Genomic DNA, 20,704 nt, shown 5'->3' with positions numbered 1-20,704 from the left:
AAATTGGCAATTAGAGTAACCTCTTGATTAAATGTAGTAAAGTCTGTGTATGCAATAACTATTAAAGATTAACATTTTATGGCCTTGGCCTTAGTTTATACCTGATGCACTCATTAGCATCCAGATGATCTCACGAAATGTACATTTTGTATCCCTTGCCATCACAATAAGATCTCTCGTTTCTCAAAAGGCATTAGAGGCAGATTTCCGTGGCCATTAGAGGTTACGGCTTCCTGTTAGGCTTTTGTAGGGGAAAGTATTTCCATCTATTATCGGCTGTGTACTGGGAGTGAGCAGGAAACCCTTGTCAAATCAGATATAAGAGGGAATACTGATTGCTGTGGAGAGTGCAGAGTGGTTTGGGTTGAATGAATATCTGACCAAAAGTACTGAGTGTGTGATTGAAAGGACATTGTAAGCAGGTTGCATTTGCTTGGTGGCTTAGTAGTTACGAATGTATTCCTAGCCCGGATTGCGGATTGTTCGTATTCCGGATGATACTAGTTGTCCGGATTCAGGTAGTCGGGAGTCCTAGGGTAGTCCAGAATCCAGAAAATGTGGAATATGCTTTTTTGGGCATTTAAAATTATTTTTCTTTTTATTCTTCACACATCGTAAATCTTTCATTCTCCAAATGATATTCCATAAACTTATAGGAAGTTTCCAGTGTCCCAGGAATGTTTATCTAAAAGATGATGATGATGATGATCTAAAAGATGCATAATTTGAGTTAACATTGAGTTTACATGTGCTATGAAAAATTGTTAAAGTACAAGTCCATACTTATACCTAGATCTAACCTCTGTACCCGGTGTTACATTAAATATGCATCCCTATGTACCACTACCCTTTCATTAATCCCCAGCCATAGATTGTCCATTCCCACAAGAACACTTTAACCTCTACGAAGCTTGCACTGTCTTAGGGTATACATTTATACATGTATAATAAAAGGTGATGTAAGTAACCATTTAGAAGCACTGCTTTTGCGGGCCTTAGGACTGAAAAGCTCTGGATTACATGTTGTCAATGATGGATAACTCGTTTGCCCTTTGCATTGACCTTCGCCTTTTAAGAGCCGTAAATCGTCAATGCTCTGTAAGAGCTTGCTTTACGTTGAGATTCTCTAGCTGTCTCCGAGCATACGAGTGTAGATTGACAGTATGCAGCGCAGTGTTCTAGCCAGCCTGAAATTTATTGCGTCCCTTGAATTTTGAATGGAAATCCTGTTGAACGCAGAAGATGCAATGATCCTAAGGGTCTGGGAAAATTTTGATATCTAGATCCTCTGAAACACTATTTCCTGCATTTTGGAGGCAAATGTTGCTGATAGAGTAGACTCAGCTTGGCTCCATGGCATTTGTGCTGAATTTCTGGAGATCTTTGCAACATTTTTTTTTTTGTTTAATATCTTTACATGCCGATTTTGTCAGTCACAGAAGACGGAGTAGGCAAAAAATTTTTCTGTCCCCAGCTGCAAAATTCCTTTTATTTTAAAGGATGGAAGGACGGATGAAGGCTAGAAACCTGATGCAGCGTAAATAACCTCGTACCAGACCAGAAGTGTGCACAACAAGACGGATGGGTGCCTCCATCTTGGAGGAGAAATTGATTCTGATGGCGTGCCTCATTTGAGTCCGATGGGTCTCGTAAAACAGTGATCAGGGTAGACATATTATAAATTTAGATTGCCGTTCTTTCAATGAGGTGCTGTGCCTTAGTAGTCAATGGGGACTCGACTGAGTCACTGAGAGGCAGCTGAGATTGGCCATTGCAAGCAGTAGGAGAGGGTGTAGGATATAAAAACTGATTATTGTGTAGCTACCTGCACAGTACTGGGCTCTGTGTGTAACTTCACATTTCCATATATAACAAATGCCATGATGTCCAATACTATATTTTTCCATATCATTACATCATCATCATCATCATCACGGGCAGCTTGCCCGGACCAGGTCCACTCTTTCTTTCCAGACAGCTCTGTCCCCTAAAACGCACTTATTACACACACTCACAATACATGCATGCATACAATATACATACACATACACATATAATGTACATACACACACATGCTCACACACACACACACACACAGAGTCACACTTAGTAAACCGATGCAATCCAAAGGCTTTTAATGAAATTTGCTCGCACTTTGCCCCATAATCTTGACATAGCGGCCTGGCACACGTACACGACATTTTGCATAGCGGCCCTTTGTCTCTATACCGCTGGCTCAGCAATGATGCTAAGTTGTGAAACAGACAGCGCGGCACCACACTACAGATTACATTACCACAGTGTCAGGATCCATGTCTGGGTAGGCCTCCACACTACACTCCAGCGGTCAGCTTTATTGGGCATGTTGTATTGCCCTGAAGCACGCAGGTATTGATTGAGTGCAGTTTGGTTACATGCTGATGTGTCTGACCCAGGCATAGTCCTTGGATGGGAGTGTTGGGAGTCCCCATGGGTCAGCTGCCAGTAGGAACTGGAAATTACTGGGATCTTTGACAACGACTTCAATTTTTAACAACACTGCACTAGGCAGATACTTTGCACTTTTGCAGACTTTTCAGCTTCATGTATTTGACATGTTATATCATCCCTGGTCCGTATTTACATTTGGTATCAGTGTTCCGACTCGTATTTTAAAGTACGTCCCGGGGCTCTATATTTCGATTCAAACTTGTTTGAGTGCGACGCTTTCGAAAATTGAAACAACTGTTTCATTGCTTTGCCCGGTTGTTCTGTTCGAATTGACAGATTTGTTGACACGATGTGCAGTTGATGCATCACGTCTTTTGCTCTTTTTTGGGGGGAGTTTTCTCAAGTTGGCATGATATCGTCATCATCAACATGGGGTATTCCGTATCGCTCTCGGTCCCAACCCTCCCGCGGGTCGGATCACTGTTGGGCCGTACCTAGGGCAATACAGAATACCCCTTGTTGTATTCTACTATGTACAGCAAGGCACTACCTAGGAAGACTGTGATTTTTTTTGCTTGTAAAGTAGGGTCAATGACATTATCATCATCATCAGGTTCTGGATCTGCACATACACCTGAAAACACCTGCAATTGCAATCAGACATCAATCCCCACCCCCATCCCAACACACGCATGTACATGTCTTCAAACATCTCTGATACTGGCCCCCCTCCCCACATCTCGTGTCATGTCTGCTCTTGCTTATCTAGTATGATGGATTATAATGTATATGTCAGCAATTTGACAGTCTGTGCCATCATGCTGAGTAGGAATCGCTGTAGTCTTGCTTGAGGTGTGTTCTTCTTCTTCAGTAATTACCAAAGCTGCCACCATCAGAACCTATATGTTTTTCACCCCTGTAGGCTGGAGCACTATGTGATATTACTTTCAAGGTGACTGTATCCCGCAACAATGTGCAACTCCCTCTTGACTCAGAATCAGATAAACATCTAAACTTGGCTCCAAGGTATCTCTGCACTACAGACCAGACTTTGATGTTTTACACTACTTTATGAGATCAGAAACAGCACTATGGCTGTCACAGTGTGACTAGCTCTAAGATCATGGACAGACAGCATACAAGAGGTATTAACAATATTAGACTTGAGGAATAAGGGTGAGGTCTTCCAAGACATTAACAGTATTAGACTTGGGGAGTAGGGGTGGGATCTTCCAAGACAAAAGAGACTGGAAGAAACAATGGTCTAGAATGACAGGCCCTGTGGTCTACCTTTGGAAGGTGAAAGATGTAAGATTTCACTCAATTGTTGTGAAAATATGTGCCCCCCTCCTGACATGTTTCTCTTCTCTCTCTCCCTCCCTTACTACAGAATGTGATAGACGGGGACCTGTGTGAACAGTTCAACTCCATGGAACCCAGCAAGCAGAAAAGTGTGGCAGAGGAGCTGGACAGAACACCTGCAGAGGTCAGAGGTTACCTTAGTCAGTTACAAGTTCAAATCCTTCAAAATCTTTTGATGCTACATAGAGCAACACAGTTGTTCATGGACAACTACCAGAGGTTACCATAGTTTTGAATAATCAGTGTCAGAAGTTTGTAGATCTAATTACCTGTAACCTTTTTTGCTCCTAACATTTTCCGAGCAAAGTGGTCTTAACTAAAAGAGATCTTATTGAAAAAGAGGTCTTTCAGTTCAGATTTATTTATCTATTTTGCAGTAGTGGGAAAAGGGAATGTTTGCGGGGCTTTAAGTTCACGGTTACGTAGCGCTTTACACACATACTGGAAACATAACAGGAACACCAGTTTTAAGTTCATGTTTAAGCAGTCACTAAGAAAACTGTGCAGTGCCACATAAAACCTCACAGCAAAAATTTATTACAGTATCTTTAAATCACAATCCCTGTATATTTGTATCAGTTTAAGTAAACACCATATCCTGCAGCATCGTTTTTCTCCAGGCTATCTAATCATCAGCATCCTTCAGTCACCATCTCATATATCTGATACATTTGGTATCTCTCACATAACCTTATCAAAGAATCCGCTCCCATCATTGTGTTAGATTTATGCTGAGTGCAATAAACTCTGGGTCGTATTGAATAGCTGTTTAATAGGTTGTAGGGCTAGATCAGAGTAAAGCATGACCCATGAATGATGATTTTGCATTAATAGGTTTTTAATGGGGCTAAACTGAATGGGGTGATAAAATCATTGCTGTTTTAATGGTAGTACATGCATAAAAAGGATTTTTGAGATGTTTTAATACTTTCTTGTCTAAACTCCTGGCATAACATGATATACTTGACTGATGTTTATTTCAGATTGTTAATGGGATGAAAAGAAGGGGAATGGAATTAAGCTGTCTCAAGAGAGTCGTTTGCAATAGATTGGATATGAATGTTGTAATTTGTGCGGCAATAATACTAGTAGCATGATAAGCATGGCCGTAGGATAACCTGTGGTGATGTGGGGTTGTGTGGCGCAGTTGGCAAGGTGTTCGATTCTTAACCCAGAGGTTCTCATTTCAAATCCGTTGATGTGCCACCGATCTTGTGCCCTAGGGAAAGGCACTTAACATGACCTAGCTTCTGCTAGGGCCATTCCTAGGATAGGACATTAAATGGAGGTCCTGTGTTTGAGAAGAGCCACACCTTGAGCATGTTAAAGAACCCGCCGCACTTATCGAAAAGAGTAGGGATCCATCCCATGAGTGTGAGTGGTTAAAATAGACCTGTCCAAATATGCAGCTTGTACTGTTCAGTACAAACCTGGTGTGTTATGCCATAAGGCAGATTACTGGGTATGCAATACAGTAGAAGCCAATTAACTGCACAACGGGTAATTGCACACTTCTGTTAATTGCACGGAATCTCAAAGTCCCGAAGTGATGCAGTCCATATGAATAACTTCGCTTTGTTGCAAGATCCGGATAATTGCACAAAATGTGCTGGCAAATGGGGAGTGCAATTAAACGGCTTCTACACTCACACTCACTTACTCTCCGGTTTATTGTCTGTTGTTCTACTGTACAACAAACAAATAAACATGGTTCCCTCCTTCTCTTGAGTGTTACATTATGCCGGTTGTTGAACCATACCCGTATGTGAAAAGTCAGGCTGCGTTAGCTGAAAGGCCAGTTGTTATAGGGCCTTGATTCTAAGCTGGCAACATGAAGGGCACCAGTTGATGGGGTGGTGTTAGAGATGAATCTAAACGCAAATTAGATTTTCCGCAGGTCACTTCGGGGAAAGGACGCGGTAATGCACCTCTCTCCCTGTAACCCACAAAAATCGATAAGGGCACAAATCTGTACTTGGACTAGCTGAAGGGTGACGGAAAATGTTCCAACTTTTCAGTGTGACCTACTGGACGGTCGGCAGGGGTTAGGCCTAGGAGAAAAAAAATGTTGTGTTTCCTGTTTCAGTCCTGTAAACAAATAAGGGTTGGTAGATAAGGGATTTTTTTCTTCCAATTTTTTTTAAGGCTGGCCAAAATACAGTTGAACAAAGTAAACTCAAATGCATGAGGACACTTGTCTTTCAATGTCAAACTTTAATTTTGTGCATTATTTATAAATAGATACATTCATTCTTCAGTAGGAAGCAGGCTGAATAAAAATTCAAACTGGAAGCTATGTGACTCCCCTGCCCACCCCCAAAAAAGTCTAGGGTCAGCAGGGTTTTCTACGGCAGGTAGGGAAACAGAAGACACAACATTTTTTTCCTAGGCCTTATTATGCTAGACGAACTGCTCTGGCATTGCAGATGCAGCAGGAAAAGACCAGATAGTGCTGAATTTTTAATCGTCCATTGCAAGTACGTCAGAAAAGTGCAAGTCTGCCGTTGCCTGAATTTTTAGTAGAACCGAAACAAGTGGTGCTGTTGGTAATGGGTTGTAAAGTGGCAAGTGCAGCAAGGCCAAATTCTCTTTGCGTAACTTCAGTACTCGAAGACTTTCTAAGTTAAGTAGACAAAATTATAGAACTCTTTCCGTGACAAGTGTTTCTCTCCTGAATACAAACCACAGCCTTTAAAAGCAACATTGACTGCCAGCTCTTACCTTAGTGCTTCCCACCAATCAGGATCAGTACTTAAAAGTGGTCTCCTTGCCTGGCACTTGAGCAAAACTCATTAAAACAAATGTACATTTCATACATTACAAAGTGAGAAAGCCATGATATGTGAAGTAAACTTCATCCTATGTGGGACACTACACCTGGTAGATGTAGAAAGAATACTAAGTCTTGCAAAACTCCTATTTTAGTTTTACATGCAGTAACGTTCTTGACAATATACAGATTGAATATCAAGCCCTAGATTGGAATATAGACCATACATGACACAGGAAAATGGTAACTGGAGTCTAATGCATGGTCAGGTACATGAATAGACCCAAAAGGCAATACAGGAGGAAGTAAATGTGACATGTTGTTCCCTGTGGAGATGGAACATTATTGACAGGCTGGACACTTAACCAATGGCTGGGAACGACCGCAAATTTAATTTGTGTGGAAGTCAGTCTCAATCTCGGTCGCTAGCAATACATCCGATAACCAGTTCCTGCTCAAATGTTTGGCTTCTTGGAAATCGGAAATAGAATAAGGAAAGATGACCATGGAAGTATCCATGGAGGAAATTTATAGAAATCGGAGAATGTGTGCATGATGCATGTACTGTACAATGTCATCAGAATCTATACAACTGTATAGATTAAATCTATACAATCTCAGCCACTAGCAATGCATCCAATAACCAGTTCCTGCTCAAGGGTTTGGCTTCTTGGAAATCGGAAATAGAATAAGGAAAGATGACCATGAAAATATCCAGGGAGGATAGTTCTAGAAATAGGAGAATGTGTGCATGATGCATGTACTGTACAATGTCATCAGAATCTATACAAGTGTTAATCTATACAATCTCAGCCGCTAGCAATGCATCCAATAACTAGTTTCTACTCAGGGGTTTGACTTCTTGGAAATGATGATCGAGAAAATATCCAGGGACAAAAATTCCTGGAATTGGAAAATGACTTGTGTGCATGACGCATGTACTGAACAGTGTCATCAAAATCAATACAATTGATAATAAGAGCACTTACGTGTTGAAAGGTTGGTCCTTTCATCATGATAGGCAATATTAGGTTTTATAAATAGCCTGTTAGTAATACTTAACCCAAAAATGATGGATGTTTGCCAACCAAAATGGCACTTATTAGCTAGCTGTATTATATTGTAACTTGAGCCAAACCTTTAGTGTGTGTGTCTTGTGCCTTTGGTCTACTGCCTCTGTGCAAATTATAATACAGACTAGAAAAGCACTTAACTTTGATCTTCTTTGTGTGTGCAAACCACCTCTTGAGAAACTCATTATGAACCATTCACCCAAATGTGAGAGTTCCATTTGCTTAGTATGACAAAACACCATCAATTTGAAAATGCAAACCAACAATACCGGTATGTATGTTTTGTTGGACGCATGGTGGCAGGATAATTGATGAAAACCTTTACTGCGACACCACAGCGTATGTAAGTGCAATAGTGCCCCGGATGTAGCGGATATGTCGGATAAATGTCAGGGCACTGATTCGCCAGTCAAGAAAGACCATGTGGCGTGCCAGCTTTCTTCATCGGACTGATAGGTAATGGATAGCAGAGCCCGCAAGTGCATCTGAATTAGATTGCCATTGTTATCAGTAAGACTAATACCGCTACGCACAGACCAGCCAGTGGCTCTGCCAAAAAAAGACAGACAAAAGCAAACCCGGCTTTCGGTTACCGCTGTGACCATCGTTAGTCTGTCTTTCGCCCAGACGTATTTGAGTATAATTTGTCTGGCTTCTCTGCACACAAAAGTAGTAAAAATCGGGGGCCAAAAAGCAGCTACTCAAGCAACTGGGTATGATATTGGAAACAGTCAGACGTTTCAGATAGCATCCACCATCTTTCGTCAGTGACACTGAAGTTATCTGGGAGAAACTGGTCTTTTAATAATAAAAATCGGTTTATGACTTTCCTTTGGAAACCTGCTCTCACACACAAACCTCTGCAAAATGTAACGTCCTTCATTGAGGTAATAAAGTCTACTTCATTCCGGTCGAAAAGTCAGGCCAAATTAGACAAGATGCATCAGTAAAAGACTGATGCAACATGTAATTGATGAGAAAGAGACTTCAGACGCGGTGTCTATTGATTATTTCATTTCGCACGATTACGGCCACAAATGAAGAAGAATTAATGCAACTCTTGATCATACGCTGTTGATTTGTACATTAGGAATACTGTAATGCATTTAAGTTTGTTGGGATTTACTTTCCTGGTAGTGGAAAAATGGAGTGTTCGCGGTGGTTTTAAGTTCTTAGTAGCGCCATAAACTGTAGTCACATACTGAAATGGAAAAATGTTCCCAGTGGTTTTAAGTTTGCCAAAACTGGGAACATAAAACTACCGCGAACATTTCTGCATTATATGAATTTTACAGTATAAAGTTCAGCATGCTTTGTGCAAAAAGGTTGTCTTCATGTGGAAACTCAGGAAACTCAATATTTTTGTCCTTAATACCATAAGACTCCGCAAAGCCTCTGAATGGAAACATAGAAAATACTGTAATTCCTGATTTTTTCAATGTACTGTTACGTTCACGGTTTTCACGGTGACGACTGTAACGTGAACTTATCATTACTGATAACAAATAATTCACAGACTCTTTTTATGTGCACTTGCCGTGACAGTGAACATTTAGTTCCGAGAACAAGTTAAATTTTCTCAGACCGTGAAAGTTTCGTACCGAGAAGACAAAGTGAATTACAGTACATGAACAACAGCGCCAGCTTTACAATGCTAATGTTGAAAGTAAAGTTATTTATACACCGTCACATGAAACGGCCCAGCAGAGCTTAGCCAAGGAGGCAGGAAATTAAAACCCTTCGTTTATTGTGGGAAGGCTTTGGACACAGTGGATGGAAACCAATTACTGGAAAAGGAATGGTTGCCATGGGAGGGATGAGGGTAGTAAAGGTGATGGCATGACTGGAAGGTTTAACCCTTAGGTTTTGAGATGATTGAAACACACATCAAGCACTTGATGTGGCTAAAATCGGGATATCCAACTGAAGGCAGAGCTTACGTGTACATGATGTTAGATGTGGCATACAAATGTAATTTCAGACAGAATATACACATTGTAACTATGATGTATACACATGTATCACGCTGTGACAATGTCTCAGTAGATAGATAGAAAAGGATATGAACGTACATGTATGCAAGTAGTAAAATCAATCAAAGGCTTTTTGCGGAAAAGAAACATAGTCCGACTATATTTCTTTTCTACAAATCACTGTCCATTAAAATCTTCATATTTCAATCTACTAATCCGTTTGGGGTTATACTGCCTCTCACAGGGTGACATACCCTTTATTTTACTTGAACGTGTTTTTTTTTACCCAATAAGAACAGCAATGTTTGCTTTGAAATGATCTCACCTTGATATTTCATTGTTGTTTTTCCAGGTGTCCAAGAAGCTGGAAGACATCAGAACAAGATATGCCTTCTAAGTCATCTGTTGCCAGTCTGTGGGACCTGCATCTTACTGATGTTGCGATCATGTACATCTTTTGTTAGGGGAACCTTTTGTTTACATTGAAGAAATTTTAGACAAATCTCATTCTCAAACCTAAGGGAAACATCAAATGTATCAAATATAGTTTGTTTACATATTGTTGATTGAACTGTATTCTACGTTCCTAATAATTTGTTGAAAGCTAGTAAGTAGCTGCTGTTAACAGTTGGTATTATTATTTCTTTGCCAGTATCTGGGAAGTGTATTTGCCTAAAAGTAAGAGTATACAGGTAGGTACATGTTGCCTGTGCATTTCTTGTGGCCACTCTGTGTCATGTTGCAGGCAACAGTCTAAATAAGTAAGGTGAGAGTTCTGGTTCTATTACAAACCCAATACCTTGATTTCTAAAATATCATACTAAGACATACCAAGCCTGTTTAAGCATGCCAAATTGCACCTGCCTTATTTTCTAACCCCCAAATATTCCACTTCAATTTGTGATTTGAATGATCGCCATTATGATGCTGTATCAATCCCAGAGATACTGCTAGTAATCATCTTTTACTTTTATCTTAATAATGATAAAGGTCAGCTTAATGGATAAACATTGGGCTAAATAATGATAAACAATAGCTTGACTCCCACATGTAAAAAGTGACTCTAATGTTTTGAAGGCTTAGGGTGACTGTAGACAGTGTCTGAGGAAATTGTGTAAGTGCTGAAATTTTTAATCTACCCAGAATGTCCAGTAGAGAATTCTTCTTGTAAGGGTTAGGATGTCAAAACATTCCTTTTGAATACACAAGTTTAGTACCGGTACTACATATGTACATGTTGTTTTGCAGTGGACTTGAGGTATAATGTAGAATGTACTCTAGATGTAGATGTTAAAACTGTACAAAGGACTAAGGTGTCATAAGGAGGCTTGATATTATTTACTTAAGAGCAAAAAGGAAAGCACAAAAAAATGGTATGAATTTGTAGGGCTTAAAAGTGATGTGTATTTTTTCATGGTATTGTTATCTTCAAGTTAAACTTATGTTGTCAACTGCAACAAAAATAAGATATATGAAAGATACTTCAAGATATGAAATCATTTTAGCCTGGGCATCACATTTAAATTCATGTCTGGCAAGTAGAATCGGTTTCTTTACCATTTCTACCAGCCAAGATCTACAAATCTGTGTTTGTCAATGGAAACCATAGACAGAGCTTGTAGCTTCATCATTTTTTACTGCCCCATGTTTGTAACAGTGTACATTTCATGTTGGATTTTGTAAAAGGACTATACAATATACAAGGTACAGTACCTGAATGTTGTTCTTGTGTGAATTTTACTTTTCTGTGTGTAAAATCTTTGGGGTCATAAATTTGAACGGGTATGTTACCAGTCATTTCAAAACATAAAAGGAGGAATGCTCTTCTTCACAAGTATCATGCTCCTTCATAATGTTGATTTGCAAGATAACTATTGGTAATGTTTCTGTCCTATGAGTGTATGGATCTAATACGCAAACACACCTACACTTATTAATTGCACCATTAAAAGACAGTGTTGTGGTTTTGTTGAATGAGTAGACCAATCAGCCATGACTTGGTCGACAGTTCTAATTAGTCTCAGCCACATCAACCTTCCATCCGTTAGGAATATCCCCACACTTCTTAATGTATGTCTACTGTAACATCAGACGTTTGGGAAATAAGGCTCTAAAAATAGTCACCCAAATACATTTTGTAAGACACTGTCACAGATATGCATACATTTTCTTCTGATGTTTTATTAGCTTTCCTGGAATGTTTCCCCAGAAGGCATATGTTATGTCAGCACAAAAGTCTCAACGAATCACAAATACTTCGTACAAAGGTAATAGAGAGAAAAGTCATTAAGCATGCAAAGGTTTCTTACAAAATGTATATTCAAAAAGCAGCTTTCAGGCCACATACTCAAGAATTAATAAAAATACGAACAACTAAAAACCAAACCCTACACTATAAGTTGTACAGAGCCAAAATACATTCAAAATTTTGATTTAGTTCTATACCAAGGAAGTCTTCACCATCTAGAAATTTTAGCCTTTACATTAACATCTGATGTACTCATGGTTATTTACTGTATGTTATGTAGTAGAACATGAAACACATTTTATTTCCACCTGTCCGTCCTACAATCAAGAAAGAAAAGACCTCTTTAAAGATACTCTCCAATCAGAGGTTGACGGTGAAAATTGTGACCTTTTCCTAATATGCAGCCCATTTCTATCAGCCTCTGTTTAACAAGGCCACTAAATTCTATCCCAATCTCTCCACGTTTACAGACAGAAAGAAAAACCCATGCATTACAGAAAAGGTGGGGTCCCTTCTGAAAAAAGTCAGACCTAATAGACGTTGCTTACTACACTGTTTGTAATTGATGTATTCCACAATAGTTGTCTGCGTAGAATATATAACATCTACTGGTCAAAAAAGATCAGTAATGAAGAACTGTATAGAAAAACGAACACAAGACAGTTGTCTTATACTGAAATTGCCATCGGAAGACTGAAATGGTTGGGCCATGTACTGTGAATGCCGGATGACCATATCCCTAAAGTTGCTCTACACTGGACCCCTGAGGGGAAGAGAAAACGGGGACGTCCTAAAACTACATGGAGACGTACATGTACTGTGGCTAAAGACCTAGCGGCCATTGGGATACCCTGGGATGCTGCTCAGCCCCTAGCACAGAACAGACCCCAGTGGAGGAAACTTATCACAGCCTTATGTCCCACATGGGATGAAGAGGATGAGTAAGTAAGTAAGTAGCTATACTGTTTAGAATTGTCATTCGCAATTGGCTATTGGGCAAGAATTTGCAATAAACTTTGTCAATTGCAATATTGAAAGTTCAAGAATGTTGAGAGAGTCAGCGAATGTCAAGAAGACCTTGAAGACCTTTTATTAAAAAATATTTTTATTAGGAAACTTGATGGAGGGGGTTCCTACCTTACCACTTACGTTTTGCTGGAGTAGTCCCCGCCATTACAAACAAGCCTCGGTGCAGTGTACAAAATTGTGCTCTTATCATCCCGTGAAGGGCATAAGTCAATTACAAATGTATAACCCCAATGATATTCCTTGGAATTCCTGTAAGGGTGAAAGAACATGATACATGAAGCCACTGATTTCCATTTCTGAACCACAAAGTCAGCCATGACTGCTACCAAATCATGAGCCATACGAGTTGCTGTTACCAAGAACTCATTACTATTTATCATTTTTCAGAACTCCGGACAGATGGATCAAAAGGAGAGAACATTAAAGAGAACTTCTGAGCCCTAAAGATAAAAGGACAACCGGGAATAAAGGGAAATAAATTTCTGCTGTAATTCCTTCACCATCCTAGTTACAGTCTAATTTCCATTGTGGGTACACATACGCAACCAAAAACAATACCCTTGTCAGAGGTGAGCCTCCTTTACAGAGGTAAACTACGTGTACTTGTACAATGTACAAAAAATGTATTGCCCATCATCAAATTCCTACACTGTCTATGTACAGCAAGAAACCACCTGTGACCACAATCTTTTATGTTCTGTCATTTTTTGATCCAATCATGTTCAATTTTGTTCCCTACTACGCTCATGCAGCGTCAAAACAGGTTGTTCCTGGGTGTATTTTGCCATTGGATTAGAAGTTAAGTATCGACACGTGTGCGTGCATTCACGTGGAGGTAGGCCCAAGGCCACAGGAGCCAGCGGGATATGACACGTCAATGAAACATTTGAATAACAGACTAAAGCAGGTTTCCATTAGTTTAACCCAGTCTCCAGCCGTGTTCAGCTTATGTCTAAAGAAACTGCCCCAGGCAATATTTCCATTCACTGACAACCTTACTTAGAGTGTGACTTATCTCCAAGCAGATATTTGGTAGCAAAACCATTACATTTTCCCCAAAGCAGTTTGTCAAAAAAGCATGCTGCTAGCATTTCTTAATGATATCTTAGTTTGAATTCTACTAGCAGAACAGTATAAGGAAAGAGCTGCTGGGCATTGTAATTTTCACCAATCAATTGTCAAATGTAACTGTTGAATCTGTCTATTGTACACAAATAAGATTTGGAAGACCTGAATTTTTTTCCCTTTATAGTTTGAACGCATGTCCTCTCTTTTAAGTTGCACTGTGCTTCAAATCAGATTTTGTTTATTCAACAAGCGCTGCACAGGGCTTACACTCTAATCTCCACACGATTGAACGGAGCCCTCCGTTGAATAACTGACAGGATGTCACGACTCAAAGGGAGGCTGCACCATTTTGATAAACGGGGCTTTTCGTGGCCATAAAATGCACCAGGTGTTGCCTTGCCTCAATTGCTCATTGAATTTGCCCAGCGTTCGCTTGCAACATTACCTCTGAGTAGAGACAGATAACGGAATGAATGGAAACAGGTGTTGGCATCCCAGAATAGCTCCATCACAATCCCTCCAGTCATTACGCCAAGCACAGGATTTTTTCATGAATGGGAGCTGTGAGAATTGTTAGAGCTAGTACTAATCGTTTTTGGAAAGTGCTGCTGATATTTGCACATGTGGATTGTTTTCGATATTAGACCACACCAAATTTATTTGTTGCTTCTCGGATTTGCCTGTCCATTTTATTTTTTTTCATTCACACATAATTCCATTCTAAAAACAATGCCTTTTAGTCGGAACAGTAGTAACAAATCAATGGAAGGGATTCATTGCATAAAATGTGCCATTAAAAACGGAATAATCCTGTTTGGATAATCCTGAATAATTGTTTTCTGTGTTATCTAAGCCTTATGTCTTCACCACAGACCTTTTGAAAAAAGTTTTTTTTTTAGCCGTCGGAACAATTTTTTCTAAAAAAATCCGAGAAGCAAAAAATGAACTTGGTGTGGCCTTAGCTGTTGTTGCGTTTGTCAGGTGTTGCGGCTGCTTCAGAGATGCCAGATGAAAGAAAGTGCTGGGATATCACATAAGATTACACTTACGACAATCTGTTAGCCAGTATTAGTGTCTGAATGTTTTGGAAACCTGAAACAGAGCAATTTGTAGGGTTGCAAAAGGCTTTATGCATCTACAGCCAGTAGAAGAGGTAATATGCTACTCCACTGTAATTATTGAAATTTTCAGAGAGGTACGTTTTCCACACAATTTCCGCCGTGACTGCTTCAACGCAATCTGAAAAACCCTTATCTGGTGTTTCCATCGCAGTACAGTACACGCATGCTGAAAACCGTTGCGAACACTCGATTTTCTCCTAGATCCTTACCACGATATCATAACACCGCAAACTTAAAGTCGATTACAGTATTATTGAACATATTATTATTATGCTCATTTACAGTCCTCTGGACTTTCATGACCTCCAAGGATCCTCAATACATTTTTGATTTCCGAGCACCAAAGATCATGTGGTCTAATGCAGAGCACTGAAATTTCACATCCAAGAAAAGGAAATTTGCCAATATCCTTTGCATTGTCACTTTGCTGCGTTCCACTGGTTTGCTCATGTATTTATACCGATGGCCTTTGGGCAAAGATGGGGATAACCCTGAGTAATAGGAAAAAGCTGCCCTCACCACATACATTTAAACATTTATGCCAAAATGACCTCACTTACAGCTGGCTGTTGATAATCTCCTTTAATAGTAGTAGGCTTAACGGTAACTGTTACAGGTTAGGTTTTCTTTGCTTATGAATTGCTTTCTATATTGTATATCTCTTGTGATTGTAATGCTAGTTCACCTTTATCCGCGGGGTAACTTATATATGTTGTAACATTAGTTCACCTTTATCCGCGGGGTAACCTATATCCGTTGTGCAGTATCCAGGAATATCGAGTCGATGGACGGTAGTTTCAAATTGTACTACATGTTTTAAAAATATTGCAGTTTCAAACCACCATCTGTTGACTTGATACCCCCAAATACATCGTTCTTTAAAAGAACGGATAAAGGTTATGCTACGGATAAAGGCGAACTAGCGTTATGCTATTTAGGAATATCAAGTCATGTGTGGTTTCAAATATGTGGTTTCACATATAAGTTAGCATTTTCAAAATGATATAGTTTGAAACCACCGTCCGTTGACCAAAAAATACCCCGATTTTAGAAACAACAAATATAGGTTACCCCACGGGAAAAGATGAGCCTAAGTTACATGGCCTCTTGTAGTTATATGTGGCATTATTGTGGCAAAACTGCAAGGGCATCGGGCTCAGAATTAAGAGGTCCTGTGTTCGATACTCGTCATGCCCCCGACATTGTGCTTTTGGGAAAGGTAGTTACATGGTGTGGTGAAGTGACGACCTCAGCCCCTCTCAGGTAATATGTCAAATTTTAAAGTGTCAAAAAACACATACGGAATTGGTGTACAAATATGCCATCATGTGCAACTCAACATTGGCCACCAGAACCTGTAATTCTTTTTTTTTATTGACTTTGTAGCTATTAGCATTCTATACATGTATTAGATTATCTGAGGAACTGGTTACAATCACACATATGCAATCAGAAAACAGCAGTGTCAGCACATATAGATATTTTAACAAGGAAACAAAAAAGTGCAACCCAAAGCCAGCTTTGGAGGCCCCAATTTCCATTCTTATTCAGTTATTGATCAAAGAGCAGCTGTCAATATTGCCAGCACAGATCCTTCTGCAGGGGATTGAAAAGCTCAATAGACAAGCGTATGACAAAGGCCTGCCATTACGTGTCCTATGTATGGCCAGATGGCTCGTGAAACCCAAGTGGTTTCTGATCTCCAATGTAGTAGCCTTGTCAGGAATTGGCATCTTTCCAATAACTTGTCAACTTCAGCGCCTTTTGACATGAATTGAAAGTGAGGAGAAAGGAAGTTCAACCCCATTCTGTCAAAACCTCGTCATTGCATGTCACTGAAATTCGGATACATGAAAGAAATTAGTGGGACCGCGTGGCGCAATCGGCAGCACGTTTGACTCAGGTCCAGAAGGTCCTGGGTTCAAACCCCGCCGTGTCACCGATCTTGTGCCCTTGGGAAAGGCACTTAACACGACTTTCCTATAGGCCTAGGCTACAAAAGTCTTCAGCAAATTGAAGTTGGTAGGCTCACTGAAACGAAAGAAACGAAAGAAAGAAATAGCAAAGAGGAAGCAGAACAAAAATAACAGAAAACGCTCTCTTCAATTTGAGAAGATATTTAATAGGACACGCCTAATTACCAACCTTAAGTTTGCTGGACAATTTCGAATCACTTTCATTCAACGTTACCAAGGAGTTTGATCAATAAATCTTCTTGCTGTAGAATTTGTTGCCAAAGGAAAGATTCTGGAAGGAAATAAAAGAAATCAAGCAAGTGTTATTTCTCACTGTCAGCTTTCTTCTTCTCTCAAAGGAATACTTGCATCCGGTTTTATTCCGGTAATATTCTTCCGCACGTTGACATATTTATTGGTCCCGCCCCCTTTTACAGGTGTATTACCTTTTGTGACATTTAAACCGTTGGCCAATCAGAGACGATCTCTTTTATGCGGTCGGCCAATCAGATGACTCATTACATTCCCCAACATTCAAAATAGATGCGCAGATCGAGTTGCGCAATAGTTGACCCAGAAAATGTTGCAAATGGCGGCGTTGTGGCAACTCAGGGAAGATGTACACCTCCGTGGGAGGAGCTCGCCTCTACTTCCGATAGTTACCGTCCAGGACTGAAGCAGAACTCCTCGCCATGTACTACGGTACACTTGTACCGCAAAAAATGGCACCTATCGGGACTTGATTCGTGAAAGTTCAGACCAGAACGCAAGCCGTTTTGACCGGCTGTCACTCGTTTACGCTCGTGACGGGCTCCCTTCACTCCAACCCGGCCGCTGTTTCTCTGTTTACTTTGACGTTTCTGATAGATAACGACGACATTTGAGGACTCTTCTTCCACGTAGACCTACAGAACTGTTCACGACACCACCATGTCTTCGTACCGTTCAAATTTCAGGACTGTGGACAGCCAGATAGCCGGACTATACGATCTGCAGGAAACGCTCGGCCGGGGCCACTTCGCGGTGGTTAAGCTCGCCCGGCATGTCTTCACCGGCGAGAAAGTCGCTGTCAAAGTCATCGATAAGACCAAAATCGACGAGGTTTCCCGGGCACACTTGTTCCAGGAGGTCCGCTGCATGAAGCTTGTACAACACCCTAACGTCGTACGACTGTATGAGGTGATCGACACTCAAACCAAACTGTACCTGATTCTAGAGTTAGGGGACGGAGGCGACATGTACGACTACATCATGAAACACGACAACGGCCTTGACGAAGAGCAGGCCAAGCTGTACTTCTCTCAGATCCTCAGCGCCATCTCCTACTGCCACCGCCGACACGTCGTGCACAGGGACCTCAAGCCCGAGAACGTGGTGTTCTTCCAGAAGCAGGGCCTGGTGAAGGTGACAGACTTCGGCTTCAGTAACTGTTTCCGACCGGGGGAGATGTTGGACACCTCCTGCGGGTCCCTGGCCTACTCCGCCCCCGAGATCCTTCTAGGAGACGCCTACGATGCACCTGCCGTCGGTAAGTTGTCAGATATTACACCAAAATATTTACACTTTTTCTGACCCAACAGTCTTGAGGCTTTTTGTGATTTTTGCTTCCCATTCAGAAAGTCGGAGGTGATTCCCCAGTGGAATATCTGATGACGCATCATGACCACCAGAAAATTGACATGTCAAAAATTTCTTTCCGCTGTAGAGCCATTTCCTACGGAGTTTGCATTTGAAGTAGCATTGTGCTTAATATTTTCACAAAACCACATCGTTCTAGTATTATAAAGGTAAATGCACTAGACGATTTGCTATGGTGATCTGTGCATACTAACAGTTGCACAGAAACATCACTGTGGCACTTATTGAACTTGGTAGTTTCAAGGCTACCCAATTATTCTGTACTATAAAGTAACTAAACTTTGTTAGTATTCATACGGAAACTATGCAGTATAGGCACTGTAACTGTAAGCAACTTTAATCCTCTCCCTCCCAGTGTAGAAATTTATGCATGCAGAGAACAAATGTTAATCGATAACATCACTAGCAGTTACATGGATTTTCTAAAGCACTGCTCACTCGGTTTTACAGACCGCAATATTTTATTGATAAAGCCCATCTGGTAAATCCTGCGCCTTCCAAGTTCAGGTTCAAGGCTGCGACTGTGGCTTTCAATCATCAGACATACATGCATAATCACATGTGTTTCCAGGTTCAATAGTAATCTGTATTGTATGGCAGGTACATGTTAAAACCGCCCATCGGCAGACAAATCGGCGTCGTAGACAGGTGTCGGCAGCTAGGGTATATTGCATCAAATGACCTGTCACACTTAACTCCTTAATATTTAACTCCAGGCATTGTCTAAAGCTATATCTAGTGAGGATGCCTTTATTGTATGTGTCACCTACCTTGCACTGTAAAAGAAAAGAGATGCCACCGTAAAGTACCCATCTTTGATACCCCATTATCTTTTTGACTTGAAGTTCACTGAATCAGGAAATATTCAGTGCAGTGGATGTACAACTCTTCTCTTACCGGTACCTGCTTGAAATCACCATACTTGTGATTTACAGCACACTTTGCATGTTTAACTTGTGGTTTTGTGAAGTACACATTGCTGCCTGCAGTAATTGTCTGAAGCATTGTGCACAATGTTTGCACACCTTGCTTTTGTGATAGCTGACGTGACGTCTAATAGCAGCCCTCCCAGGACTTGACAATGTCAAGGCTACAGCACAATTTAAAGGCTTTCAGGAGTAGAACTTGCGGGGCACGGAGTACAACCACGAAGGGGCACGGACAAACTTCCTCATAAGTCGCTTGTAATAAATCAAGACATGGAATTCCTGTAGTGGTGGCAACACTCCAGGCCCATTCACTCTTTCAACCTGCAAACTTGCAGGGGCGCTGACATACGTCACCTGGAACACTTGGCACACGCTTGACACAAAATCAGGAGCAGGCAAAAGAACAAATGGCTAGAATGGAAGCTGTTACGAGCTGTTAGTTTATGGGTGTGAAACGTGCCATTAGCTGGCAACCTGCCCCAGTCAAGAAGGGGGCAGTGTAATATGAAATGAAATTCAGAGTGACAGATCATTACATGTATGTACAAGAGGAAAAGGGATTTCATGATAACTCGTCTTTCAGGATATTCAAAGCCTATATATAGTGTTTCTGAAAACATCAAATTGTTTCACACAATTCTGAAAACATCAAATTGTTTCACACAATTCACAGACTCCTGTGTTAAAGTTATGATATACACTTGAACAGGTGGACAGAACCATCCGTTCTATATTATAGAATACAAGTTATACTGAGCGCAAAATGCTTTATATAACTGTTTCTATGAGTGTGAAAGCCTGTGTGATAACGGTAGAACCCTGTCCCCATGTGATAACCCAAGTTATCACCTGGTACTGGTTCCAAACATTTATATAGAATGTTGTCAAGTTATAATATGTCCTATGATAAAAGAAAACACTGTGACTGCCAGGGCCTCCATTCAGAAAAAGCAGGCCCCCTTTGAGTTGAAGTGTTCTGCCTGTCAAGCCCTAAACCATAGCAATCTCTCCTGAGACCAGTTTCATATGTCAATTGGATAATAGCTTGAAAACATGAATCCCAAATCTTATTTCATGCATATTTCATGAGGTTTTGTGGCACAGTGAT

The 20,704-nt window shown here is 40.6% G+C and overlaps 2 protein-coding genes across 4 annotated transcripts in view; both read left to right on the top strand.

Annotated features, from left to right (window-relative positions):
* Positions 1-11,326, top strand: part of LOC118417072 (splicing factor 3B subunit 3) — a 54,263-nt gene extending 42,937 nt beyond the window's left edge. For both annotated transcript variants that reach the window (XM_035822445.1, XM_035822446.1), the window contains exons 27-28: positions 3,821-3,916; positions 9,961-11,326. In XM_035822445.1, coding sequence (XP_035678338.1) covers positions 3,821-3,916; positions 9,961-10,005 — 141 coding nt within the window. In that variant the 3' untranslated portion in view covers positions 10,006-11,326. The remainder of the gene's footprint in view (positions 1-3,820; positions 3,917-9,960) is intronic.
* A 6,166-nt stretch (positions 11,327-17,492) lies between these two features.
* The window catches only part of LOC118418379 (SNF-related serine/threonine-protein kinase-like), a 35,651-nt gene continuing 32,439 nt past the window's right edge, over positions 17,493-20,704 (top strand). The window contains exon 1 of one of the 2 annotated variants that reach the window (XM_035824258.1): positions 17,493-18,557. In XM_035824258.1, the coding sequence (XP_035680151.1) occupies positions 17,960-18,557 (598 nt within the window). In that variant the 5' untranslated portion in view covers positions 17,493-17,959. The remainder of the gene's footprint in view (positions 18,558-20,704) is intronic. The other variant, XM_035824257.1, reaches the window with a different exon arrangement.

The sequence above is a fragment of the Branchiostoma floridae genome, chromosome 6 (assembly GCF_000003815.2).
Source record: "Branchiostoma floridae strain S238N-H82 chromosome 6, Bfl_VNyyK, whole genome shotgun sequence".
NCBI classification, from domain to species: domain Eukaryota; kingdom Metazoa; phylum Chordata; class Leptocardii; order Amphioxiformes; family Branchiostomatidae; genus Branchiostoma; species Branchiostoma floridae.
The sequence above is the reverse complement of the archived record's forward strand: the minus strand, read 5'-3'. Positions and strand labels throughout refer to the sequence as shown.